The 27,827-nt window shown below is 42.0% G+C and overlaps 4 protein-coding genes across 4 annotated transcripts; 1 reads left to right on the forward strand and 3 right to left on the reverse strand.

Moving 5' to 3' along the window:
• The first annotated feature begins 136 nt into the window (after positions 1 to 136).
• Positions 137 to 10,206, forward strand: LOC136430822 (beta-centractin). The gene is made up of 13 exons (XM_066421807.1): positions 137 to 282; positions 1,282 to 1,346; positions 1,590 to 1,665; positions 1,883 to 1,921; positions 2,204 to 2,290; positions 2,815 to 2,877; positions 3,165 to 3,226; positions 6,180 to 6,396; positions 6,622 to 6,714; positions 7,103 to 7,277; positions 7,628 to 7,689; positions 7,801 to 7,841; positions 8,001 to 10,206. The coding sequence occupies exons 1-13, from the start codon at positions 235 to 237 to the stop codon at positions 8,101 to 8,103; spliced, it is 1,131 nt and encodes a 376-aa protein (XP_066277904.1). The 5' UTR covers positions 137 to 234; the 3' UTR covers positions 8,104 to 10,206.
• A 519-nt stretch (positions 10,207 to 10,725) lies between these two features.
• LOC136430818 (mannosyl-oligosaccharide glucosidase-like) lies at positions 10,726 to 20,170 on the reverse strand. The gene is made up of 2 exons (XM_066421800.1): positions 19,216 to 20,170; positions 10,726 to 14,033 (listed from the first exon to the last, which is right to left on the reverse strand). The coding sequence occupies exons 1-2, from the start codon at positions 20,089 to 20,091 to the stop codon at positions 12,111 to 12,113; spliced, it is 2,799 nt and encodes a 932-aa protein (XP_066277897.1). The 5' UTR covers positions 20,092 to 20,170; the 3' UTR covers positions 10,726 to 12,110.
• A 2,008-nt stretch (positions 20,171 to 22,178) lies between these two features.
• Positions 22,179 to 25,691, reverse strand: LOC136430820 (cytosolic beta-glucosidase-like). Its single transcript, XM_066421802.1, has 6 exons — positions 24,923 to 25,691; positions 24,230 to 24,445; positions 23,984 to 24,121; positions 23,640 to 23,756; positions 23,271 to 23,400; positions 22,179 to 22,821 (listed from the first exon to the last, which is right to left on the reverse strand). The coding sequence occupies exons 1-6, from the start codon at positions 25,622 to 25,624 to the stop codon at positions 22,550 to 22,552; spliced, it is 1,575 nt and encodes a 524-aa protein (XP_066277899.1). The 5' UTR covers positions 25,625 to 25,691; the 3' UTR covers positions 22,179 to 22,549.
• Positions 25,692 to 26,802: 1,111 nt separating this feature from the next.
• On the reverse strand, positions 26,803 to 27,789 carry LOC136429431 (lactase-like protein). Its single transcript, XM_066419260.1, has 3 exons — positions 27,751 to 27,789; positions 27,121 to 27,339; positions 26,803 to 26,982 (listed from the first exon to the last, which is right to left on the reverse strand). The coding sequence occupies exons 1-3, from the start codon at positions 27,787 to 27,789 to the stop codon at positions 26,818 to 26,820; spliced, it is 423 nt and encodes a 140-aa protein (XP_066275357.1). The 3' UTR covers positions 26,803 to 26,817.
• Positions 27,790 to 27,827: the final 38 nt, after the last annotated feature.

The raw sequence follows: 27,827 nt of genomic DNA on the forward strand, positions 1-27,827 counted from the left end.
AATTTTAAACTTAACAAATTTTATTGTGTTAAGATTATTTTGGTGATATCGATCCTATGAGGACATGTTGATGTTATTTAATCGAAAGCTATCAGATTGTATAGTTTTCTTTGCTGCACTCTAAGGTGACGTCACCCAGCTATCCCACCATACCATTCGCAGGGCCTGACCCTCCCATCTCTACCGGTGAAGCCTGCAGAAGGCGGGCTGAGTTGTGCCTACAAATTACTCACCATGGAGTCTTACGACATTATCGCCAACCAGCCAGTTGTGATCGACAATGTAAGTTTACGCTCCAGACCAAGTGTCGCTCACCTACAACGTGAAATAACTTTGCTACGCAAATTTGTAACTTGTGGCATCCTCTGTCAAATCCAACATGTCCGACTCCACTACTTGTGGCACGGTTGAATCGATCTCGGCTTAGCTTATCTATGGACTTCCCGTCGTAATTACAATCCCCTGTCTCTCACCAAAACAAACGAGTGTAAACAGATTGTTGACCTAGTCTATAAGATGCCTCCCAGAGACATCCCAAACGTCTGACGTGGAACGTGTTCTGCATGCATATTTGATTGATAAACTTTCCGGAAGCAGACCTGATGGGGGAATAGCATCAGCATAACTCAGTTATAGATGCAATTAGATGCAGGGATTTGCGATAGGCAGGGCAGTTTTATGTCTGTCTTGACGTTATGTCTGCGGTTAAAGACTCATATATGCATGATAATAATCTAGTCATACCAGTTTTCATATGGTATGAATATATAAAGCAAAATGTTGATATTTTTCTTGAAATTATGATACTTTTTTCTTCACACCTGTGTCAGTATTACATTTACCTGGATACTAGATATGGTAGATGTAGGCTTCCATCTGCCTTAGTATACCAATCCTAACGCCATAAATAGTTCATCGGAGAAACTTCATTAGGATTGAGTTTCAATTGATTTATGTAACTTGTAAGCTGCTTATTCATACATAATTAAGAGGTCTGCAACAGAAGTCACTATGCTATCAATACATTTTTTTTCATCATTGTCATTGACCATTGTCCATAAGTACATTACTTCCTCTCTAGCGGTCAAGTACAAAAATGTATAGGCTTTAGCTGAGGACCATAATTGTTAGGAGGTGAAAATATCATATCAACGCAAATGTTGTTGTGATAAATCCTAACAGTTTCTAATGGATTCAGAGTAAGGGACTGTTTAGAATCAGATACATTACAATCCTTTACCCTAGTATCTGCTTAATGTTTACCTTTTTGACACATTTCAGGGCTCTGGAGTGGTTAAAGCTGGTTTTGCTGGGGATCAAATCCCAAAGTACCACTTTCCAAACTAGTAAGTACAGTGTATTCAGTGTTTTAGTACAGTGTATTAGTTCTGATATTAGCTACTTTGTAATGAATTACCTTGCTAAGTTAGGGAGACTACATGACAATGGGTATACTGCTATAGCATAAAGGTTGGCTGTTGCATGTAAATATACATTGGCAAGGGCTAAAATCATCATTTTAAAAAGTCATTGATATACATATGAAACATGATTTCATGTTAACTATGTACAATTTTTTCTCCACACAGCATTGGTCGTCCTAAACATGTACGGGTGATGGCTGGAGCACTGGAAGGAGACATGTTCATTGGACCTAAGGCCGAGGTATGGGAATAAATGTACATCTATTCTTTGTAGTTCCAAGTGACAAAGCAGAAATAATGGATCATAAGGGTTGTAATACTTGTATGAAACCATTGGTAATAATATTATGAGAAGACATTTTTCTGTTGTATTTCCTTTTTTCTTCGTTCTCTATTGTAAATCTTTTTTTGCAAACAGAACATCTCTGAATTGACATATTGTTTAAAATCTGTTTCAGGAACACAGAGGCCTGCTCACTATCCGGTACCCAATGGAGGTAAGGAGATAACTGAATTGTACTGTATGGTGGAATGTGTGTTTGACTTCAAGGTATTTTGGTGATGAACGGAAGCTTTAACTGTGTGGTTTTTTTGTTGTTAGCTGCAGGCTGGTTTATGTAAAGTCTTTACCCAATGCACTTTGCCACTTGTATCCATAGTGTGATTCCTACAGAATGTCAAATCTGTTTTCCATTTCTGCCATTGTGAGAGCTAAGCTGAAACTTGAAAACTCCAAAGACAGGTTGTTTGTGACATCTTACATCTTTTGTGTACCGCAGCATGGTATAGTGACAGACTGGAACGACATGGAGAGGATATGGCAGTACATCTACTCCAAGGATCAGCTCCAAACATTCTCTGAAGAGGTACTTGGATGCTTAATGTTTATTTATTACAAAATATTTTTTTCATCATATATCTAAACCTTAGTAATAATAACCAACTGAAATGGGGTTGGGAAATTGTGAGATGCATGTACAATGTACATGTACACTGTACATGTACAGGTATGTGTGATTATAGTTTTGATTGAAAGAGATTTCTAAGGAAAGTTGTCTTGTTTTGTCTAAACTATTATTATTATTACCCATCTTTATTTTGCCTTCTACATCTTCATTTTTGCTGGTGAATAGGATCCCATTTGCATAAACATGATTTCACACATTAGAATGACATTGTGTCCCATGATGTCAGTAAAAACATAATTCCTGTTTATTTTCCCATGTCATGCACAGTGACATTGTGTAGAAGACTGATACAGGAAATAGGAACCTTAACGCTTTTTAAACGCCATCTGGTGACCTGTTACCTAATTATCCATGAGTGGAATTCCATGTCCATGAAGTCACAGATGTACAAAGTCATGTGTGTATGTTCCCTGTAACCCCAGCATCCTGTGCTGTTGACTGAGGCTCCACTCAACCCCAGGAGGAACAGGGAAAAGGCTGCAGAGGTGAGAGGTCCTGCTGGAGATGTTAGCCACTCACATTACAACATTATAACAAGCTAATGCTGTACCAAGTCTAGTGCTTTACTAGTACATTTTTCAGCTGGACATTGTGTATTTCGTCTAATAATTTTCAGAATAACTTGAAATGGATCAGGCATAATGTTTGGAAGATTGAAAATGAGGGAACTTCATATGGATATTGAAGAATTTCATTGAAATTGTGTTTAACATTTAAGTTTGTATGTAACCCTATATACTTTTCAATAACAGGTTTTTAATTTTTTTTTCAGGTGTTTTTTGAAACCTTCAATGTGCCAGCTCTGTTCATCTCAATGCAGGCGGTCCTCAGTCTGTAAGTTAACAAACATTTTATCATTTCCAACCAGATGACATAGATAATTTGTGTGCGGCTCTCGGTGTGACATTTATGTTCAAGTTTTAGCATGATCTTGGCATTGTCCTGGAAGAGAAAAGAAGTTGAAATGCAAGAGCATGATATGCAATCAAATTCTGTGACAGCATATAACTACACAAAATACTTTCTAAAACCTGGGTGCTGCATTTTACTAATGTAATACTGCATTGTGTGACTGTTTTTGCATCAAAAACTATATTTAATTATGTTTAGCCATAAGTATGGCTCAACATATTGTTTTCTCTCATGTTTCTTCTCCTGTCAAATCTTCAAATCGATTCATCTCTGTCATTTTTTGACCAAATGACCTGAAATTTGGTACAGAGGTAATGTAGGCAAAAACCAATGTACGTTCTTTTCCTTTTTTTGATATTGACCTTGAAAGTGATTTTATTGAGGTTTTTAGGCTATCTTGGCCTCCTGCGCCCTTGTATTTCAACCGAATGACCTGAAATTTGCTGTATATGTGGCTTGAACAAATATTTAAAGGACTACATTCCCATTTTTGGCATACATATATTCAAAACGATTTATTTTGGGCTTTCTTGACAATATTTGCCACTTCTGTCACTTTCAATACTACATATGACCTACAGGTCATTGACCCCGAGTGCCTTGCACCTGGCCAAGCTTGAAGTTTGCTTACGAGGAGGAAAGACCGGACATAAACATTTAACGTGATTATCGGGAAAACACCATGTTCCCTTAAACTCAGTGGTTAAATTGCAGTTTAGGAAATTTTATAACAGAAAACAAGTTAAATCAATGATTTTGTGAATGTTTATTCTAGCATTAGTTATTCCAGATATTTTCAAACTCCAAATTCTTCAACACAACACGGGAGATCGTTTCTCCTCAGACTGGCGCGACACTCCTGTCAAAATTGATTGATGATCTCTCTCTGCCGCCGACTTCATACATGATCAAAGGCGGGTGGTAGGCGGTGCCTTCCTACATGTCCTACGTACGGGCGTATGGATCGTAGAATTCGGCAAAAAAGGAATGATTAGGCCAGTAGAGTCAGTCCCCGGTAAGGTCAATGATTCGCCCCTTTGCGCTAGCTTGTAACGTTAAATGAATGTACCCTCTGGTGGCCAAACTTCACTGACAAACTTTCTCCCTATTATCATCATGAGCTTGCGTTAGTCTGGTACTAGTGACTATTATGTGCCGGGAATGTTTATCTATCGCACGCCTTGGAAGGAAGTTCAACCATGATAAATGGTCGGCCGTTGCGAAAATTTGGAATCCCATGCTGTTGATTTTTGTGATTGAATCTGTAAGAAAATATATTTTCATGTCGTTCATGTTTTTGGGACGGACGCCGGGACGGGGTGAATTTTTTCTATCATTTTCGTCCCGTTAGTAATGCAAATCGAATCGTGTTGCACAAGAGGCAAAACACTAAAAACGTGGGTCTTGTGGAGTGTTTTGGAGCGGGAAAATGCCGGATATTAGCGGTGCCGAACAGTGTACATCGTCGCGCGCGGGTGACGCTCCGTCAAAACAAATCCGCTGGTGGTCTAGCGCGGCCACCGAAAATAGGCAGAAACACACAGGAGGACTTAGCACCTTCGTTTATGAGGGCAATTGTGAAAATCTTTTGTTACAAATTGTTCGAACATTGAAACATTTGGATAGATGGTTTGAAACTGTTCTAAATAAAGAGATTTTTGTGTAGTTACGTTCGAAATGTTTCCAACGTATGTGAAATGAGTTCAAACATGTTATAAGTTTCAATTCTAATTGTTTGAACACTTTAGAACTGTTGTGACTTAGACATTCTTTTAATCAAAATAGTTCAAACATATTACAAATATTATATTAAAACCCTCTCGGTGACTTTGAATTGACCCAAATATGTTGTTTTTGGTCATTTCCTTCGTCTCCTGTCAAATCTTCATATGTATACTATGGAAAACTTCATTCTTCCCTGGGGCTGATCTTTTTTAATTCAATTTTGAACTGGGTTGATTATGCGCAAGAGTGTAATTTTCAGCGGATATTTTTCGACTGGTTTACATGGAAATGGCACGGAATATCCCATTCTTGCAAGGGGAGGATTCTTTAATTATTTCTTTCAATTTTGAGCTGGAATGATTATGAAAAAGTCCATTCTTTAGCAGAAGTGTTAATCAATTAGTGGATATGGTTGTGGACTGGTCCATATTGTGTTGAGGTGCTACTGGAAGACTCAGTTTTGGACTGGGGTGATTCATTTTTTTAGTGCAAGTATTTTATATTTTAGAATGGTCCATTGTTATTTGGGGAGAGTCCATTTTTTGCATGGCGAGGAGTATGGCTAAACATGCTGTATTTGCTCGCAAATGTTGCCTTTCTAGTTTTTTTTGGTTTTCTTTTTTCATCCATGGGCAATGATGAGATCATGAAAAGAGACCTCTCCATGGTTTGACGATGCTTAGTAATATACTGAGCCCACCAAGTGTTGCATGTTTTGATTTAGCATTTGTTCTTTTATTGGAACATTAGACATTGAAGTAGTTGACTTCCTGTATTGCATTAGTATTAATGAATTTGTTGCCAAGTTATCATGGAATTGGAAAAATGTTAAAATAGTTTAGGCTGTCATAAGACTTACAGGCAGAAAGTGGGTAAGTGGAATTGGTTTGAGTCTCTTTCAATCTATTCAAGCTGCAATGAGGTCTTGTTGTTTGATTTTTATATTTTTTCTACTTAAAATGAGCATTTCACCATTAACGTTTTGTTGGTATGGTATCTAATTTGTTGCAAAGACCTTTCAGAGTGATCTATGGTTTACTGCTCTAACCATGTTTAAAGTTGATGCAAGCCATACACTGGGACAAGCTTTTTGATAGGTGTAATAAGCTAATACAGGAGACTGTTTCAAGTTTTCCTTTTTGTTCCTAAGCTATGCGACAGGGCGCACGACAGGTGTGGTACTGGATGCAGGGGACGGCGTGACCCATGCTGTGCCGATCTACGAGGGCTTCGCCATGCCCCACTCCATCATGAGAGTAGATATTGCCGGGCGGGATGTCACGCGGTACCTGCGGCTCCTGCTGAGAAAGGAGGGACACAACTTCCACACCTCTGCTGAGATGGAAATTGTCAAAACCATCAAGGAGGTAACAGCTCTGAATGACTCTGAATTAAAATTTAGTTCAAAACATATTGTTGAGAAACCTCTTGTCATTACCATTCAGAATATGGTATTCTTATATTTTATAGCAATTCTATTGTGATTTCAGTTGATAAGAAAAGTCATTGTTAAATCATCATGAGAAGCATTATTGTGTCATCAGCTTAATGTTGCTTTGCTTTACATGAACATGTTGGATATTTTATTTCAGAGAGCATGTTACCTGTCTAGCAACCCTCAGAAAGAAGAAACCATGGAGACAGAGAAGACCCAGTATGCACTTCCCGATGGCAGTTCTCTCGAGGTACATGTAGAGTTAGGCAGGACATGGTCAAGTTTAGTTTGTATGTTCAAATGATGGGAACCTTTTTCAGTCCGAAGGTTGAAATAGAGATTATAACAAGCTAAAAAGGTCCATAAAAGGTGTTTGGAACCCACTCTAGAATTTTTCTTTGATAACTGAACAAGATGAATAATGCCAGAAAAAAAACATTTGATACTGTTGTTGGTAATCATATTCAAGTGAAAAATCAAATTCATTTAAGATGGAAGAAGTATACTTATTCTCACTATAAACATCTTAGCTCTGCTTAATCCTGCCAGTGTCATTGCTGATTAGAACTGGCCATTATAAACAGCCCATTGCATTGGTGTTGATACTTACAGGACGTTTGTACTGTGCTGTTTTGCAGGTTGGACCAGCGCGTTTCCGTGCCCCTGAGCTGCTGTTCAGACCAGACCTGATAGGTGAGGAGTGTGAGGGTCTGCACGAGGTGCTGGCCTTCTCCATACACAAGTCGGACATGGACCTGAGGAGAACGCTCTACACCAACATCGTCCTGTCAGGAGGGTCCACGTTATTTAAAGGTAGAGTCTGGTGTTTCTGTTGTTTGACTCTCAGCTCTGATTTTCTAACTTAGAACATCAGAAAACACTGAACCATGTATTCAACCTTGTGGAAACTGCTATTGGGCAACTTCTTACTACTTGAGTATACCCGCAATGACAGTAAACTAGTTCACTCTCTTTGAAAAGTCTACATCATTACAACAATTTGATGTCACCACATAATCATTGTACATGTGTCATTCTTAGTAGAATTACACAATGACAGTTGATACAGGTACTTCAGAGATTTTACACAACAGTCATGTGGTTTTTGTGTTGCACTGTGAGTGTCCATTCTCTTGATCAATGCAGTTACCCTTTTCCTTTAGGTTTTGGAGACAGACTACTTAGCGAGGTCAAGAAACTAGCACCAAAGGACGTCAAGATTAGGGTCAGTGATGACTTCTGAGTATATGCCTTAGTCAATGTGTTTTGGTCACTTTTCGGTCACTTCTATTGTGGATGTGAACATGGTCTTATTTTGATATTTTGTCCATTCCAGATTTCTGCACCACAGGAGAGGTTGTATTCCACGTGGATAGGGTAAGATATTGTTCTATATTTGTACATGGCAGTCTTTGATATATACAAGATTTATCAATTTAGCAAAATTAATGTATTATTCTCTAGTTATGCCAACTGAATTCAGCTCTTCTTGGCAACTCTGACAATGAATGTTCTGTACACTTGACCATTTCCCAGGGGCTCTATATTGGCCTCCCTTGACACCTTCAAGAAGATGTGGGTGTCCAAAAAGGAGTACGACGAAGACGGATCCCGGGCGATCCACCGCAAAACGTTCTAACGCCGGGGAGAGGGAACTAGCTCTAGCATCAAGACAGTTGTGCAGGTCAATCCACACCCAAAGCTCAGTATTGTGTGCAGTGCCATGGAAATCAAGGAGTGAAACAATTCTTCAAATTGGAAAATGTGCAAGGCTCCTTTTCTTAGCATACTTTAGACTTATCGCTTTGTAAAAATGATGTGCAACTACATTTTGTTGTCAACAAAATCAAACTCAAGCTGGAAATATGTATATGCATGGGTTTCCTGGATATATATGGATGTAAATGGAGAATACCAATATCAGGATTTGATTGGTGAGAAAGTAATTGCTGGTTCCGATGTAAAAGTAACAACATTGTATCTGAATGTTTTGGTACATGTTTTGGGTTGGAAGTAGTGAAGGTATGCGAGATGTTTTCAACAAAGTTTGGTGATGTTTGGGAAATAATTTATCCATGTCCCATGTATTAAATCAGTAAAAATTGTATTATCTTCTTAAACCTGGCCCTGTTGGTGCCTACTGATCTGCACAAGTGTTATTAATTTGATGTAGCATTGTTAAATGAAGTTATGAAAATGGGTTGAGCCATTGGTGTAGTATTACTATACAGCCATTGGTGGAGAATTACTATTCATGTATTACTCCTGTATAATTCTTGAGGTACACATTCAAAACTGATTCAATATATCTAGCACAACTAACATGAACCATACTGTGGTGAGAAACAGCTATTTTGTTTTAGACTGACATGAAAATGTAACAATTACAGAGAAGTGTTCTGTAGAATCAGGTGAGACTCATTGTATTGGTTGAATCTGTGGCTGCAAATGTCAGGTTGCCTTTGTCTATGATAAACCAATGAATCCTAGGTGTTTTGCACTGCGCAGTCATGTTGAGAACATGCTTACTAGATGATACATTGTTGCTGTTCATTTTTTACTGCATCGTCAAGATAGGAATTAGCTGCTGTGGGGGTGCAGAAGTAACTATTTTATTACGTTTATGAAGATTAGACATCCAGGTAAACAATATATAAAGACAATTCAAACTCTACAACTGGATAAAATTCGGAGGTTTATTTCCAAACGTTTCGAGTGACATCCATCACTCTTCTTCAGCTTCACTATAAGTGTTTGAATTGTCTTTACAAACTATTTTATTAGTTTATTGAATCTATTGAAGGCCACAGCTATTTCGTAACTCATTGTAGTTGATTGGAACAATCCCATAAATCAGGAAAAGTGTCAAGTGTATTAAAATGTGGTACATTACCTAGATGGTTACATCTTGATGAACATGTATTAGTTCAGGAAGAACTCATTATAAACATGGATTTTTGGAAGGCAAAAGTGTTGTTGAAAATCTTATGAACTCGTTATTGTTTTTTAACAAACTTGAAGGTTGCTGTGTACTCCTTTGAGTTATTTTCTTAAGATTTGGACACATCTCAGAGACAAATCCAAGAACAATGTAGTTACATAGGTGTGACCTGAGGTAATTTACAAAACCAATCTTTGCAGCTGCTTTGCACTATGTGGAAATCATACAGAGAGCTACTTTCACAGGATTTTACAATCCAACACATTTTGGGGGGTAATTCAAGAGAATTGTTTGCCAATTCAACTTTGTCAGACATTCTTTGTCCTAGATTTTTACCTGTGCAGTTTCCCCAATCTGAGACCCTGTCAAGTTATACAACTCAATTGGATGAAAGGTTGGCCAATTCATGGAAGTACAATGTTTTGAATATTTCCACTACTTAATTTTCATGTAGGTTCTACAAACATAGCAACAGGGAAACATGCATTCCAGGTAGTCAACCATTACCGGATCAGAAATAGGCCTTCTCTGTCAATTATTTATTATTTTTTTAATCATGTACGAGTGTGTTTGCCAGCAAGTGTATCGTAGATAAAGCACAGGTTTGTACCGACTTGGGAAAATGTGGGATCCGGTATATAGACTATACATGAGGTATAGGGCAACATAAACATGTTAGCAGATCTGGCACATTTTATATGGTTGGGGAGCAAACCTGTACTCGTTATACCCAGATCATCTGAGGCATAGGTGATCTGTAATTTACAATGCAGAAAATAAATCAGCAGCCTTGACTGTTAAGTCTCGACTCATTCTTGGTGTTTTTATGTGTCATTTACTCATCTGCTTGTCAACTTTTAGGCCACAGTAAGTAAAGTTTATGGATGACACCAATGCCTAATTTTGTAATGTTCCCTCTTGAGATGGTCAACATGATAGAAAAATGGGAAAATATGTTATGTGGTAGCCTTGATTGTACTTGAAGAGGTACACCAGGGAGGTACACTAATTTCTTGCATACTCATGCATTCAAGTTCGCGTGGTTTTTATTTCGTGGCAGCACTATAGTCACATACTGCTACAGTATTGGACAAAAATGTTTCCGCTGGCTTTAAGTTTGACGTGAAAACAAAACCACCGCAACATTTCTGCATTTACAGTATTACTAACATCTCTTGTGAGTTGCTATCTAAAAATTTGGCCTATCATTCACTGGTCATATGAAGGAGCAGTAAACAGATTAAAAGATACCTTGTCACTAGTACAAATTGTATTTTCTGCAGGTCTATAGACATACCAAACAACAGGATGACAACAGGCCAGTGTTCCAATGACAACTTTATTTCTACATCTTGTTTCCGAATATGCTGTAGCAGCACTAGCTCTTGTATTGAAAGTGCATACAACGTCACAAATGTCTGTACAAAGCAGCAAAAATCAAACACACCTTAGGTGCAAAGACATTAGGTCATCATCTAAAACAATGATTAGCATGAAGTAATACATAAATAATGATATACATGTATATAGGCTGACATATAAAGAACTTGTGCAATACTCTGCTTTTATGAGAAACACATCTAGAGGCTTACATGGGAACACATTTGCAATGTCTTAATACAAATTGATCACACTTGCTTAGAAGAAACTGGGCCTCTCGCTGCTTACACCCTCAAGCCAGAGTGCTGCTTCTGCATGATGCAATACACAAGCAACAACTGCATATTGTATCATAGCAGAGCAACCTGGCAGGGATTTTGATTACTTCAAAAGGACAGTTTTCCCTTGTTGTGAACTAGCTACACAGGTAGATTTTGGTAAGGTAAAGAAGGGTAAAATGCATAGATGCAAAATAAAATAAAGCTCAGCTCAGCAAATGAGTGTTCCTTCAGTCTGATGCAAAATTTCTGATCTAGGGATCCAACCCACAAATAGATTCCTCTAAGTACCACCAGTATACACCTTGCAAAAAAAAACTACAATCTACAAATAAATACTTCAGTGCATGAAGCAGAAATATCCTGCATAATAACTAGGACTTTGTCCACACTTAAACAAAGAATAAAGTTATCCAAACTAGGCCATCATGCATACCTCCATGTTAAAATACTTACATCCAATATGGCCAATGATAAGCAAGACTCCAAAACAAGGAATGGTGATACTAAAACTAAAAAGCAGCCAACCATGTATCACACAGCTACATTAGAGGCAGCATGGATAAAATTGAGTGTCTCAGGAATGTTTTCAATTGACCCTTTGATAACTTTTCCCTCTTTATTTGTATTAAAGCCTATCAAACCAAAAGTCTTGTCCTAATGTTGAAGGCAGTTGTCAATGCTATTCTGTTAGCACATTACATGAATCTAGTATGCATTCCTGCTGTGGTATAGGACTAACATTCTACAACTGTTACAGAATTTACAGACAGCAACAGAAAAAAGATATCTTTTCCTAATTTGAAGATTTGGCCAAACCATTTGTAATGCAGCCAATTGTACAATAGTTTTCCTGAATACTATGATGCAAAAGGAACTTCTGCATATCATAGTGCATTGTTATGTTGGAAACAAGACTAGTACAACCAGCCACAACATATTCTACATTTCCTGGCCTTATAAACCCCACTTCTGCTTGACTGTAAGTTTTAATAAGATTGACAGTTCGCAGCTAACATCTAAACCACATAGCAAACCACTTAGTCCTTAATATTTTTCAGCCATTATCAAGACAATCAGTGAAGACCACCCTGTGAATGGGTGGCACCCCTTCCCATGACCATTGACATCACTGTAGTTCTCCCAGATGAAACCTGATCTCTCGTACTCCACATACAGGTTATGGATGAGGTTACTCCTCAGTTCTTTGTATGTGTCTGCAGCCTGGGACTGGTACGGTCCCTTTATGGAGGAGTAATGATGCAACGCCCGCACTGCGAGGAAGTTCATGTTGATCCAGATCTGTCCCCTCCAGTACGGGGGATCATGTTCTGTGTTGTATTTCATGTACAAGGGGTCTGTCTTGGCCAGAGATCTCAGGCCATACTTGGTCCACAAGAGCTGGGGATTTTTCAGGTCCGTCAGAATCTTGCCTAGCTTAGGAGACTTTGGGTCCACGATCTGTAGGAGGAAAGGGAACAGACTAACATAGCCGAACGAGTTGACAAACTGGTCCTTTGGTTGCTCCCCCTTAAGGACTCGATACATTTTGCCTTTTGGTACAGGTTGTCGTCTCATGCCAGGTTTGGGTGGGGGCGGAAGGGGTACTTTTTCACGTTCTAGCAAAACCCCTTTAGTGTGCTTTCCATAGTCAGAAAACAGCTGTTTCTCTGGAGACCAGTGTAGTTTTTCTAGCAGAGCGTTGTCCGTCAGGAGCTTGTGTGTTGCCTCATACTCCTCCCCTGGCTCACCAATCACCTTTGCGATGTCCGCCATCACGCCAGACGCCAGCGCCATCCAGCAGCGGAGATCAACATGACGCTCATTGTCTGATGGGTGGGAGGCACGTGGGTAGTCGTCTAGGCCTGATGTCAAAGTGAGAGGGTTGAGCTGTTGGTTTTTGTTGGCACCAGGGTCCCTCCCCCTCCACCTGTACGATGATGGTTCATTCCCAAGCTGTGATGTGTTGAACCAGTTGTACCATGTCTTCAGACGGGGGAACATCCGTTTCAGCAGGAGGATGTCCTGCTCACTACGGTTACCAGCCAAGTCCTTCATCAGGGACTGGATAGGGAGGAACAGAGTGGGAGGATTGGCATTCTGGTTCTTTTGTACAACAAACTCGGCTGGTACTTTACTCCTCGCTTCACTGCCAAGAATCTGTTCCCTGGGGATCCAGCCCTCCGTGTTCACCAAGTCCAGCCAATGACTGAGGATCTCCTTGCTTATTGCGGTGTCCCATTTGCTGACGAGAAGCTGGTGAAATCCCTCATCCCAGAGGAATCCACGAGGAAAGAAGGACCTGGAGGGGACAGCCGTGTAGAGGGGCGCCTCCCAATACTCCACAGGCTCTTCATTATATGGAGACTGCACCAAGGACTTGCCTCGGAAGTAACCTATGCCCCCCACCATGTTACTGACTGCTGCCTTGGCAAACCGCAGGTTCTTCTCTGTGTACCCTCTTCTATTCAAGCCAAAGGTATTTTCAAACTTCTCATCGAATGCCACTTTGTACTTCTCCAGTTCCCTGGTTAGTTCCATACCCACGAGCCTGGTGTTCCTTGACGTGAAGCTTTCCGACTCAAACACGACTTCCAGAACACACGGAACCTCCAGAGTGACCTGATGAACAAGCACGTTAGCTTTGAGGTCAGGCATGTTACTCCTCTTGATGAGGTCACCAGCCAGCCCGTACAGGATGCGTGTCTTGTTGAACAGTAATCTGCGCATCCCGTGTTCCACGGAACTCTTCAGGAGATCCAGACGCGGTGAGTATGAGACCAGATGGTGGTACGTTATGTTCTTTCTTGTCACCTTTGGGAAGGACATTCGGAACTTTCCAAGTTCCTCGGTCTGTCCTGTGATGGCAACCAGGCGGTTGTTTTCGATGACGGGTTGTATCGTGCCCTGTCCATCCGTCGCTGCATAGAAGAGGAAAGACACCGTGGGGACACTGATGCTCTTGGATTTCTGTGGAACGGATAAGAAAAAGTGCTCATCAATGTACTCTGTAGGAAAAATGAAAAATGTAATATGTTTACAGTACTATAAAAAGGATAAGATTATGATACCTGCAATTCAGGATCAACTTGACTCAATGAAAAAACTGAAAAAGGTATAGTTGTAAGATATACTTTAAAATATACTTTAAGAACATGGAAAAAAATCTCCAAGTACTGTATATGTAGTCGGTTGAATAACATTAGTGGAGATAATTTACTATTCCATTCATGTACAACTTACACAAGTTACAGCATGAATTTTTGGCCCAGTTTGCAGCCAAGGTAACTGTTGACTGTTCCAGTTTAATGGTGGCATTAAGGGACAATGTCCTACAAACATGTACATGTATGTACCCGTATGTGCACTCAATGTGGGGGACATCAATGTATGATACTGTCAAGAAAGTCTTGAATTGCATACAGGTAAGTACACACATGCCTATATCTAGACTCCAACACTGAACGTGCCTCTGAGAGTCTTGTATAACTAAAGAAAATGGTGCATTTTAGTACAACCAATCTTTTTTCGAAGTTCAAACTTCAGTGCATATTCTATTATCTATTCCTACTGTGCATATCTTTCACCACATGTGGTCTCTGGGTAAACAATAGAAAGTAGGAACTTTGTACTGTCTCAACGAAAGGGTTGGGCTTTGGCAGAAAGGTATTTAGTCGATATGTTTGACAAACTGATGGAGCATGAAAGATCCTGCCTTTTCACAACATGGTTACCTTTGACAAGTTGGAATCTACATTAAGAAAATATTTGGGCATGGAAAACATTGCAAGAAACTTGCTCAAGAATACAGGAATGTTAGATAACTTATCCTTCCAACTTTCTAAATAAGGTAAACCATTCAAGAAGTTAAAGCTTTCACCAGCAGTCAAAACCTTTTCTTCAATTTGTCACATGCAAAAATACACAGTTCAATATACTGTTCCTCTGTGTCAAAAAGAATTGGGTGGTTCACATGCAGGGCTGTCTCTAGGACCTGCGCCTCCGTCCCGGGATGGAAATTTGCTTGTTGGGACGGAAAAAATTTCACCCCCTCCAACCAAAAATCTAAACTTCCTGACAGGAAATTGATGAAAATGTATTTTTGTAACCTTGAAATGACAAATAAAAATCAACAACATGGACCCCAAAACAACAAGTGGGATGGAAGCAGATGTAAAGCTGGAGACAGCCCTGTTCACATTCAATTTCTTCATGCACAAAACATTTTGCTTCTTGTCCCACTTCCTATCTACATTTGGGCACTATTACTCATGCATCATCCAGACTTCTCATACAATTCCACCATAAGCCAAAGGCCCCTCCTGAAAATAGGTCTTGTTATACCAGGATCTATTGGTGTACTTGGCTGCCTAACCAAGGGCAGGATCTAACCTTGAGGATAGTATTTGATGACAAAAGTAATCAGAGGAAGTCTGCATATTGACCTGGGTCAAGCTCAAGGCCATGTCCTGATGGTGACAAGGCCAAATTTCATCAACATCTACTGTACATAGGATATTAAACTAATAAAGGAATCATGCGACATTGGCTCCTATGTGAATAACAACATGTTAGCATTGTTACATATTAACAGGGATGTCTGGACCTTCTCCTCAGTAAAGTGTAGGAGGAAGTGAAAACATGTGGATAGAATAGACCCCTTTCCAAATACCGCGGCCATTTTGAATCTAGCGCGAGCGCGCGTGGTTCGAGCTCGAGAAAGCGCGGGAAAAGTACACACCCGGTAAGTCCGAGCCAGCGGTAATGGCGTCCTCAATAGAAAGCAGCCGTCTTCGGCGGCGAGATGTTCTCCTCCTCGGTGAAATCCATCGATATATTTGCATGGCACAAGTAGATGATATTGTTGTGGACACTTGGACTCGATATCGGCCAGTAAAATTGTGAATTTCTGCTACTTTTTCACAGTTCCTGCCGGGATGTTGAGCGCACGCTACAGTGATAGAATGCTAATATGTTTACACCGCGTGCTTGTAGTTTCCCTAGTAATGTTAGCTTAAGTCGAGAAAAATCCCACAAAACATACACTTTTCGGGCTGGGATCCTTATAGCTACTTAGATAGAAATATACAGAATTTTACCGGTCGTGACCGTAATTTTGGACGATGCCAACTTCGCCTGGGAAAACGCGCGTTGAGAGGGGGTTGTGTGTTCTGTCTAGCCTTTCTTTCTTTTCTGTCTAGCTTTTCCTTTCTTTCTTGTTACATCTCTCCGCATGGCGATATTTGACATTTCCGCTGAATGCAATCCAACAAAAAAAGACGTGAAAATGTAGGCTTGAGCTTAAGGTCAGTTTGGTTGGGAATTTAGCAGAATTTCGGCGGCTTCCTTTGACGAGTTTTCTGAAATATCAAAACCTAAAGTACGTGAGTGAAGATGGAGTGTTTTCACTTTGCGCCGTAATATCTTAATTTCCGTCGGATGATATTACAGAAACGTGAAAATATGGGCTTGAGGGCTTTGCGAGTATAGAAATTTGACGGAACTTCGGTGGCTCCTTTGACTTTGACAATATTTTAGTGCCAAGATTAGCTTGATGAAGTTCGTGAGTGAAAGCAGGGGGAGTGTTTCATTACATCACTTTTCGCGGAAATATTTTAGATTTCCACAGGATGAAACCCCACAAAAAAAGGAAAAATATCGGCATGAGGTCCTTCAGTCCTCAAGTCAATACTATTTAACGTTTTTCGGGTTCCATCCGGGCAACAGATATCTGAAATATTGCCGCGCAAAATGATTTAAAGAAACGTCAGATACAGTGGAAAACACACCTTCACTCACGTACTTGGAGTCCTCAAGACTAAATTCTTGGAATCCGAAAAGATCGTCTAAAAGCCGCCGGAACGCTGCCAAATTTGTACCCAAAAGGACATTGAACTCAAGCCTATATAACGTTTTGCAGGATTTCATTTGGCGGGAGTATAAGATATTGCTGAGCGAAGTCGATGTAACGCTGCACAGAAAACACGCCCTCCCTCAAACTAACGTAATTTCAAGATGATGTTGGCATTGTCACGACAGCCAAAAGGCTCAAGAGCTATATTCATACCTAAACGTAGCTATAAGGATCCCAGCCCGAAAAGTGTATGTTTTGTGGGATTTTTCTCGACTTAAGCTAACATTACTAGGGAAACTACAAGCACGCGGTGTAAATTTATTAGCATTCTATAACTGTAGCGCGCGCTCGACATCCCGGTAGGAACTGTGGAAAAGTAGCAGAAATTCACAATTTTACTGGCCGATATCGAGTCCAAGTGTCCACAACAATATCATCTACTTGTGCCATGCAAATATATCGATGGATTTCACCGAGGAGGAGAACATCTCGCAGCCGAAGATGACTCAACGCTGCTTTCTATTGAGGACGCCATTACCGCTGGCTCGGACTTACCCGGTGTGTACTTTTCCCGCGCTTTCCTGCGCTCGAACCACGCGCTCTCGCGCTAGATTCAAAATGGCCGCGGTATTTGGAAAGGGGTCTATTATAGAAGAAGTACAGGGGGAATATTACAGGTCCATGGCAGCAAAAAAAGGAACAAGATGTACAGGGCTAGAATCCAAATGATAGTCGTTAGACTACTGCCCTGGTAACGATTCGTAACATGTCTATCATTCACACGTTGCCCAAAGTCGTCATAATTTGGAAGTCTATTATTCACATGGTGCCCAAAGTTGTTATAAGACACGTTGTATTCATTGCCCCATGATTGTCAATGATTTCTCTCTTTTGAACTCAATGCCTCTCACTTGACTAAGTAAGTTATATTGACAGAGTTGGGGAGATAGATGTGTTAGACATTATGCCCAAACCTTCATCGACAAGAACAAGATAAGGATAAGACAGTACAATCACTTCAGATAAGCTGCTTTTTCATATGCCAACTAACAAGAACCTAACTACCGGTATCTACAGAGATACTTCAGCACTATTCCTGATGTCAAGTTAGATACTGTAAATGCAGAAATGTTCGCGGTGGTTTTATATTCATGGTTTTCGCGACGATCGTTTCACTGCGAGCTTAAAGCCACTGCAAACATTTTTGTCCAATACTGTATCGGTATGTGACTATAGCGCTGCGGCAAACCACCGCACATTTTCACCTCAGCACCAAATAAAAACCATGCGAATTTAAATGCATTTAGAGTATTCCACTTGAATTCATACCGAAAAGATCAAATTTGCCACCCAATGAAAGAAATGGGCGTGGCTGATAGGTCTGATGGGTGTGTCCATTCAATCAACCAATGCCAACAGTGTTAGGTGTGGTTAAACATACAGACCATGTGGCACAGTCAGACACACTGTGTACACAACTTAGAGCTGCCTTTCTCCCAAACAGACTGTCTCAACTTCTTGGGAAAACTTGTAATGATGCCAACTCACCCCCCAGGGTTGGAAGAGAAATATTAGATAAGTTGTCAAGAAACCACTGTAAATTACTTCTAGTTGGTAACGTTATACATTGTAACAATACTGGTATGAAACTTGGCAAGTTTATGCAGGAATGTCATAATAATATAGACTGAAACAGTTATGTATTATTGAAATTATATTTGTGACAACAGTACCAGAAACCTGACAGATACAGTGGGGATGGATACTAGGCTACTGTTTTGAGCATTGTTAAAACATTGCTATTCTGATACGACAACCATTCTACTACCGATATCTCTAGAATTAAGATTCAGCAGACAGCACAACCTGGAGGCTGTGTTTGACTAGAGGCAATGTCCTACCAAGACAGAACCCACTTACAGTGTGATAAGTGTAATAAGTTGTGCTTGGCATTTGTAGATGAGCCAAAGATTACACTAAACAAACATCACATGTGGTAACTTCAGATCTACCATATGGCCAATGCCTTTGACGAGGACAACTTAGCCTACTATTACTAACGTTACCTAGGAAACAATTTTTTTCTTAGAAATGAAAATCAAACCATAACAGCTGTCGATATAATAATGTTGTAACTATTCATATGGTAAGTTAGACTATTGGAGTAACGTTAACATATGCTGAGAGTTAGCATAATTCAAATTCTTAGAACGTTCGATGATAATCAATCATGTCCACATTCCCCACATGTAGTTGTTCCTGTGAATGTTGTTGTACTGATGTAAACAACAAACCTACCCTGGGACTGGCGGTGATCCTCCATGTCCAGTCGCCGCCGTGGTCCCCGCCAGGTCGCTTGACAAACTCGGTGACCATGCTGAAGTTCTTGTCGATGATTTCCTGCAGGCCGAAGTTGACGCCGTCGTGTTGGAGCCAGCCGTAGCGGGGCAGCCCGTCCCCCTGCTCGCAGGTGTGCCTGACCTCGGGCCGTGCGATCCTGGGCACCGCTCGGGAGTACTGCACCATCCACATCATGCCGGTCACCAGGGAGCGGGGGCTGCGCGTCTTCATGCCGAAGTAAACATTGGGGCGGTACGTACCCCAGAATCTGTCCGGGGACAGGGTCGCGCCGGTAGCGCCCTCCTCCACAACCTTTGGCGCGTCCAGAGGCGTGTTGACACGGGATCGTAACAGTTCCTGGTACTTGACGTATCCAACCCCGCCGCTCATGACGAGAAAGATGGTGGCACATACCCTCAGTATCTGTCCCCATGACATTTGCTGGCTTCTCGCCGTGCGACTACCCTGCTGTACGTACCCATCCTCCGACCCCTTCTCACTCCCGTCGCCGGCCGCTCCGTTGGATTTCGCCGCCGGTGGTTTCCTGTGCCGAACCATACCTTCCTCGTCCTCGTTTAGTACACACTCAGTGTCATCTGGTTCCCATTTGTCGGCGTGTTCCGGGTCCTCCCCTGCTGACAGCTGCTTCACTTCATGGGGGTCGCCATCTTGTTCGGTCTCGCTCGGCTCGTCTGCCACGAAGATCTCGCCGAATTCCGAGTCTTCTGTCTCCGATTGGCTGCCGTCAGAGTTCCCGGGCAGCTCCGCCGGATCCCCGCCCTCGTTCGGAGCTATTTCTAAGCCCATTGATGTTTGGTCAGCCGTGAGACTCATGTTTTATTCACACGTTACCGGATCCCGCCTCACCTGTTCAATAAATGTAATGCAATCCGCCGGAGGCCATATTGGGACTGTCCGCGAGAATCAACAAACGTGCCTGACCAAAAAGTGAAAGGCGTGGTGGTTGCAGACTAACACAGTGCCTGATGAAATGATACATAGAAAATTTTCAGAATCATTGAGTCGGAAGTTGGCATACTGAACCCTTGTCGCCTATTGTAGCGTTCTGGCTTTAATCCGTACTTATCAGTGTGAATTCAGCACTACTGATGATACCGCTGTATCGTTATATACGTGACCAAGGGGGGTCTAAGTTATCTAAACTATATAATGTGGCTGACAACAATCCCTGCGTTTCTTTCTACTACTGCTACTAGGGTGAAGCACAATTGACTAGATTGCATCGTATGTGCATCGCGTTTCGCCTAGAATGGACACGGTCCTTTTCAGCGTGAACCTTGTTCAGCACCAAGGACAGACCTGTTCACGTTTGAAACTCTGAGTGTGTGGTGTCTTCAGCACCAGGGACAGGCCTGTCGTTCATATACTAGCGTGTAACGTTATACATAGTGTTCAGCACGAAGGCTAAATTCTGGTGCCATTCAGCCAAGCTATGGATTGTCTGTCGAGGTAACTGTGACAGCTTCCTACACAGGTCGACTTGCGTCTTTAAGTGAATTTCTCTGAAGATGAACAGCTATAAGGAACCTCTGCTATGCGATGCCGTTGACGTGACCTGAGCCGAACTGTCATGTAGACCCTAGCACGATGCTACTCTATGATACGTTAATATACGGTTTTGTGGAATATAACCAGCTATATAGTTTACGACTTTGAACGATTTGGAGTCATCCAACACCAAAAAATATACAGTTTCCACAATTTCATATATGAAAATGTTTTTTTCTGCTGACAGTCTTCATATATACATGTTTTTTTATCAATTATACCGCAGGTTTGAATCAAACTAAAAAGACATCATGCAATCATGCTTACTATCACACGCTGAACAATCTTTCTACACAGAATGCACTACATTACATTGTACATGTTAGCGTAAGTTAGAGTAGGACTAATTAGAAGAGACGTGTATTTTGTTGTTAGGCCACAGCAAGTAAATTTTATGGATGACATCAGCGCGCGCATTGATTTTCGACTGATTTTGAAATAAAAAACAATAATTTGTTTACCCTTCGGCAATCGTCAATATACCGAAAACGGGGCAATATGTTTCAAACGTCTGTCAGTTCCATTGCAAAAACGTTCTAGACGCCGTAAAAAAGGCATTTTTACATGTAGAAATTGTGATTTCGAAGTGAGCAGAGCTAGCGTTATTTATTCAGTCAGTCTGCCGAATGTCTTAGGAGACTCCAGTGCCCAGTGTATGAGAAACCTTGTCTCTGCGTTTTTGATGTGCTATACAAACCCGGATCTAAATTCATAACGACTTTAATGTTGACAACAGTGTTAGTTACTGTTTTATTGAATACAGGGATAAAAGACTTGTTTCTTGTAATAACCATGTTTTATGGTTTCAATTTTTCTTACATGGTTTATGATATTCAAGTTTAGAAATGTAGATTTTTTTTTGCCCGCCTTGTTTTTTTTCCGCCCGGGCGCATTAAATTTGGAGTCTGCAGAGGATGTCATCCATAAAATTTACTTGCTGTGGCCTTACGTAAAGGTTAAGTGGTCGAACCTCAGACTGAGGACGAAGCATGCCGCTTTTCGTTCGCTAGCAGTGCAATGCGGCCTAGCTACGGCTTAGCCAAGCACACCGGGTTACCCTTACTCTTCTCGATAAGACAGCTGGGTTCTTTCACTTGCAGAGGTTCGGCGCTTGAGGCTTACGTCTGAAGCTCCCTCATACACGGGGCCGCCATCTTTACGTCACCATCCGAAAGACGAATGCAATCCCTTACAAGATGTCCGAGCTAGGGTCGACCCTAGGAACGAACTCCGGCCCACGGTTCCACGGAATTTGATCCAGGTGGCCAAGCAGCGGGGTTGTGTTACCGCTTTAACGGGGGACATGTTGTGAGCGTTACTTGAACCGTTTCAAATGATTACAATTCAATATGTTCAAAGCTGTAGGATTCAATTTGCAGCAGACAAACTACACGTTATCTTGACCCAATTTCCATACACTAATATATAAGAATACTTAGGCAGGTAATTTCCCACTGATTACTTTTTACTCTAGGGAATTGAGTTGACGATAGCTTCTTGTTTCCCTCCATCAGGCATCAGTCGCCGACACAAAAGACTATGTTGTAATTTACAATATATAACGAACATGACGAAGCTTCGTGGATTTATTCAAATCTGTGTGCCACGACTCATTCTCGTTATGGTACAGCTAAAAGGTACATTCGTTTCTGTAGTGACTTGAGTGTAATAATGCTACAAGTTCAACCCCGAAATGATGTCCGGCTTTTTTGCTTGCTCTTTACTAGAGCTCCTCCTTTACAGTGTCACTGCCCCTACATTTCCGCCACATGTCCTGGACCATTTTGGTGATCTCTGCTCCCTCGGGGAAGCCGTTGTTGGCGATGATATCGCTGTAAAACTTGGCAGACTGTTTGGGTGTTCGGGGTCGGCTCGGGTCGGTAAAGTTGACATAGTGCAGCCCAAAGCGTTCGGTGTAGCCTCGGGCCCACTCGAAGTTGTCCATGAAGGACCAGGCGGTGTAGGCTCGGACCTTTACTTGGTCTTCTTCAATGGCTACGGTCAAAGAGGAGTATAAACACGTCAGAATAGCACAGTGGATGTATGTAGATAAATTTGCAAATCAGAACAGCATCAGCTATTTATGTCTGTTGTACAATTTTTGGCTCTACATACGGCAAAAACAGAAATCAGACCACAATGAAATAACATTCTTATCGTGACGACTAATTCCTAACAAGCTTAAGAATGACACAATGCCATCATGCAGTTAGAGTTTGAATAGTAAATTACATAATTTTGGTAGCTAGTTGCCAAGACCAAATACTAGTAGCACCAGGCTTTGTGAAATCTTTTTGAATAAAACTGTGGAAATTATCACGTCAGGTTTGATGTCGATGTATACAGTACTTACACGACATGCCGATACTGATGTGATTTTTTTCTATTTGCCAACAAATTCAGATACTTATACATGTCACAGTCAACAATGTAACTTCTGTTACCTTTTAGTACCTCATCGATGTACGTCATGTAGTAGCAGACGCGGTCCGTGTCCTCCAGGATGGGCGGCTGTACGTCACCGTCAGACCAGCCGTTCTCCGTGATGTACACATCAGGATCGCCATAATGTTCCTTCCGAACAGGTGAAAACACAAACGAATGGATATGTATATCGACTGTTTGTTGGCGGGGACACAGTGACTTCACACATCGTGCGGCCATTTAATAAGAATTTATGCAGATGGAAAATGACTTCCAAGTTCACAGCCAATGGTTCCTTTGCCTGTCTCGTCGTAAGGTGTAATCATCTTATACTGTGCGCTATGCTTCTCCTAGTGTCTCTATGCACGTAAGTGCTACTTAGTACGTACCTTGATGTATTTAAGAAGTCTGCGGAGTCCCCACGGTACTGCAAACAACCAGTCGGACTGACCACGTGGCCACTCGGGGGCGGTGGTCATTTCAAACGATTCGAGAACGCTCTGTGTCTAGGTAAGAAAGGCACAGCCAACACATTTAGGTAGTCAAGGAAAACCTTCAACTGATCATGAATGCCGCATGAATAGCCATTTTCATTTTAGAACCTCTTCTTTAATACACTGAAAAGGACTAGTAGTGAGCTGTACTTCGTTTCTTGTACCTTGTAACTTCGAATTCAAACCTCAAAATGAGTTCATTTTTTGTAATAAGCTGCATGCCCTCTTCAATGGCTTACCTGTATGTGGCTGGGTTTGTCCGCTGCGATTCTAGTTGAATAATGGTTCACACCAATGAAATCCGCCGACCCACGGATAAGAGACTTGTCCTCGTCAGACAATTCAGGAAGCTCCATGGATAACTTCAGTTTCTTTACCTGTGAAATGAATACACACCCAGATTAGATTATGTAGCTCGCTTGTCGACTTCGCCATGCCGGGAAGGTCAAAGGAAATGTTCAAGCACTTCTAGTACTTCTACTCACTGTATCCTCGATGACGCTAGGATAGTCTCCGTCTCCGAAGATGGGCCGTGCAAACCACTCATTGATCATCTGCATGGCGCGGTCTGCTGCCTCGACGTCGGCAGGAAGGTCAGGGTCACGAGGCTCCGCCCACAAAAGACTCAGAGAGATCCCGACCTTCCCTCCCTGAAGTTGTCGGAAGGTTGTGTTGTATGTGTGCCACGCCCTGGCATGAGCCTATGTGAAAATGCCAAACGACATATAATGGATACTGGGTGACTATTTAACCGCACCGTACGAATTATATGCCTACCAAAATGTAAACCTTGGATATAATTCTTTACAGACAAAACGTCCTGCACAATACAAAAGTATGTCTGGCCTTTGCTGCCGGCTCTTCTGGCAACCGCTAGATGGCACTGTGCGACAGGGTAGCCTCCTTCGCAGACTTCCTATAACGGCGGCGTATATATATTGGGAGGAGGGGGGCAAGGTTCTCTAATGCCGGCAAGGGAGTTGTGTAGCCAAGGGAGTTGTGTAGCCGATGGACGACCGCCGTTTACATCTGTACTGTATTATGATCTATTATCGATTTTGGGTGGGAAAAGTCAGAAAATGCCGGTGGCATCATAGACTTGGTTGCAAATGTTTATGTCCATCCTGTACTACTATAACTTATCAGTAAGACATGTATTTTCAATCATCACAAAATACCTTCAGAAGTGTATGTCCACAGCGCAAATTAGAAACTGAAGATGAATCCTGGATGCCGGGGGCGTGTTCCCCTGACGCATATCCTAAGGAGCAGACTATCATTGGTTCGTTAAAAGTTAACCAAAATTTCACCCTGTCGCCGAAGGTCTGGAACGCGAAGGTGGCGTAGTTATGATAATGTCCGACAAGCGCCTCGTTAACCCATCCGCCGTACTTCTCTTGCAAGGCCTGAGGAAGATCCCAGTGATAAAGAGTTACCATCGGGGCGATGCCGTTTGCGATCAGTTCGTCTATCAGCCTGTTGTAATAGTTGACGCCATCTTGGCTGACCCCGCCTTCTTTTGTGCCATTGGGAAAGATTCGCGGCCATGACAGAGAGAAGCGGTAGTACTTCAGACCCATGGCCTTCATGACCTGCACGTCCTCTCGGTACTTGTTGTAGCTGTCACAGGCCACGTCTCCGGTGTCCCCACGGTCTACCTTACCAGGTGTGTGGGAGAACCTGTCCCAGATGGACTCTCCTTTGCCGCTGGTGTTCCAGGCGCCCTCGATCTGGTAGGACGCCGTGGCCGTGCTCCAGATGAAGCCGACGGGAAACGTACCTGGTCGGAAGTCGTCCCTAGTTGGGTCGTACGCGCCATAGTCGTAAACAGCACAGCACGCCGTAGTTAACACAGTCGAAAAGGCCCAGAAGAACAGCATTTCTATTCAGTACATGTTCACAATACAGGTCAAACGGCATGCCCATTAAGCAAATATTTACCCTCTAACCTGTACACAAGACTGTTGAACCGGAGGCACACACGGTCGGGAAACAAATAAAATATCTAGGTGTTTACACACGGCTGGAGTCTACACAGTCTACCATAGCGCGGTACAGACATGATAGGTTACTAGTATTCATCTACATGAAAAATGAAGATACTGTTTTGGGTGTGTATGTGTGTCTGTGTGTCTGTGTATTTGTGTTTCCGGACTTTTGTAGTCAGTATAACTCAAGAACCTCTGGATGGATTATGATTATATTTGGTATGTTGGTAGGTGTTGTTGGGAAGACGAAGGTCAATTTTCAGGCCCCTAGTATGTGGCCTTGGTACTGCAGCAGATCTTGCGTTTTTTTATCTTTTGACCTGGACGTGCTAGGTGGTGTAGGTTTGGATCCCCTAGCAGCTTGCTCTGGAACAAAATCTGGAACAAAATCAAAATAACTGAACAAAAGAACAATGGATTTCCATGATATTTGGTATGTAGGTAGCTAAGACAGAGATGTACTTAATCAAGTGCAAATTATGCAAATTGGGACTTTATTTGCATAATTGATGAGGAAAATCTATATGTGCAGTGGAGTGTTTGCCTTAATAGGATTCAAATACATGTAACATATAGTTTATGGCAGGTAGAACATCATCAGATACCAATTATGTCATAATTCTTCTAAGTGGTAAATGATTGGACCTTTAACATTATGACCTGTGTAAGTCAGTTAAAGGTGCACTTGACTAAGCATAGATCATGCAAATGTGGAGACCATTTGCATAATCAAAATATTTCATGGAGATATGAGGTCTCCGAACTCTTCTTCTGTCGTTGCATTACGGGACTTGCCCTGCATTCAATGTCATGTCACAGTTTTTGCTTTACCTTGATGTAGCGGATCAGCCTGCGGATCCCCCACGGTACGGAGTAGAGCCAGCTGGAAGCCGCCTGGGGCCACTCGGGCGCGACGGTCGACTCCAGGTCCTGGTCGGTCCAGAAATTAGGGTCCTGAGGAAGAAAGAGAAAAAAAACTAAAATGAATTTGCATTCTGACCGGAATGTACAACAGAGGTTGACTCCGTTCCCAAGGTGTTGCCAGCAGCTTTAAAAATTATCTGTGAGTGCTGAATCTCTAACATCTAAAAACAGATCTGTCCGGTCGAGACCTTATCCTTCACTATCCCAGACGAATAATGGTTCAACCCGAAGAAGTCGTAGGTCCCACTGATGAAAGCGATCTCGGCTGCCGTGAACTGCGGCAGACGGGACTCCTGGAAACCCTGCGCCAGACTCTTCTGTAAGATCTGGAACGTACGGTATGGAACTGTGAAATCAGAACAGCGGAGTTATTACCATGTACCAGATGACACCTATATGTTTATCAAAAGTGCATAGATAAGATAGAAAGCATAGAGAGTATACATGTATATTGCAATACTCACGATATCCTTCATGGCGGGAGGATAGTCGCCCTGTGAAGTGTAGATCGGGTGGGCGAACCAGCCCATTTGGAACTGGAGATCGCGATCGGCAGCGACGACATCTGCCGGGAGGTCGGGGTCGAACGGTTCGGTAGAACCACAGCTGAGCGTGATGCTGACCTGTCCTCCTTGGACACTGCGGAAGTTCTGGTCGTAGCTGTGCCACGCACTGGCGTGGGACTAAAGAAAGCCACCGTTTTACTGTTGTCATGTAATAATAATTAGAAAGTTGAAGGAGACAAAGATTGATGGAACATCAGTTACAAGACGCCAAGTAACGATTGCCCTTCCCCATCCATGTCACCTTCCCCCAACTTTCAAACATGAAAAAATAATGCTGAACTTAACGAGATATATCAAGCACCGTTCGCTAAAACCACCCTACATAACCTTATCAAGTCGCTCTTACTTCTGTGTGTAGTATCATAGTAAAAGTAAAACCGCAGATCTTACCTTTATAATAGAGATAAGTGGAGTTTCGTGTTTGCCAGCGGGGGCGTGGCCTCCAGACCCGTATCCTGCAGTACACACCACCCAGGGCAGTACTTCACTCTGTCCCCGAAAGTCTTAAACGCAGACCCACGGTCTTACCTCACCTTTAGTTCCCCCTCGTGCCCGTTTGAGGCACATCGGGCCGTCCCTACGGTCTTAGCGAAGAGATTCTATTC

This window comes from Branchiostoma lanceolatum, chromosome 3 (genome assembly GCF_035083965.1).
Source record: "Branchiostoma lanceolatum isolate klBraLanc5 chromosome 3, klBraLanc5.hap2, whole genome shotgun sequence".
NCBI lineage: Eukaryota > Metazoa > Chordata > Leptocardii > Amphioxiformes > Branchiostomatidae > Branchiostoma > Branchiostoma lanceolatum.

Excerpts from the sequence above, each read along its gene's own strand:
- LOC136430822 (XM_066421807.1), top strand. The coding sequence starts at position 235 with ATGGAGTCTTACGACATTATCGCCAACCAGCCAGTTGTGATCGACAAT. Across the intron at positions 7,278-7,627 it reads AGGGTCCACGTTATTTAAAG|GTTTTGGAGACAGACTACTT; the intron begins GTAGAGTCTGGT and ends CTTTTCCTTTAG. Across the intron at positions 7,842-8,000 it reads TTGTATTCCACGTGGATAGG|GGGCTCTATATTGGCCTCCC; the intron begins GTAAGATATTGT and ends ACCATTTCCCAG.
- LOC136430818 (XM_066421800.1), bottom strand. The coding sequence starts at position 20,091 with ATGAGTCTCACGGCTGACCAAACATCAATGGGCTTAGAAATAGCTCCG. Across the intron at positions 14,034-19,215 it reads GGATCACCGCCAGTCCCAGG|AAATCCAAGAGCATCAGTGT; the intron begins GTAGGTTTGTTG and ends TCCGTTCCACAG.
- LOC136430820 (XM_066421802.1), bottom strand. The coding sequence starts at position 25,624 with ATGCTGTTCTTCTGGGCCTTTTCGACTGTGTTAACTACGGCGTGCTGT. Across the intron at positions 24,122-24,229 it reads CTAGCGTCATCGAGGATACA|GTAAAGAAACTGAAGTTATC; the intron begins GTGAGTAGAAGT and ends TTCATTTCACAG. Across the intron at positions 22,822-23,270 it reads CATCGATGAGGTACTAAAAG|CCATTGAAGAAGACCAAGTA; the intron begins GTAACAGAAGTT and ends CTTTGACCGTAG.
- LOC136429431 (XM_066419260.1), bottom strand. The coding sequence starts at position 27,789 with ATGTGCCTCAAACGGGCACGAGGGGGAACTAAAGGTGAG. Across the intron at positions 27,340-27,750 it reads GAGGGGGAACTAAAGGTGAG|TCCCACGCCAGTGCGTGGCA; the intron begins GTAAGACCGTGG and ends GGCTTTCTTTAG. Across the intron at positions 26,983-27,120 it reads CTCCCGCCATGAAGGATATC|ATCTTACAGAAGAGTCTGGC; the intron begins GTGAGTATTGCA and ends CGTACGTTCCAG.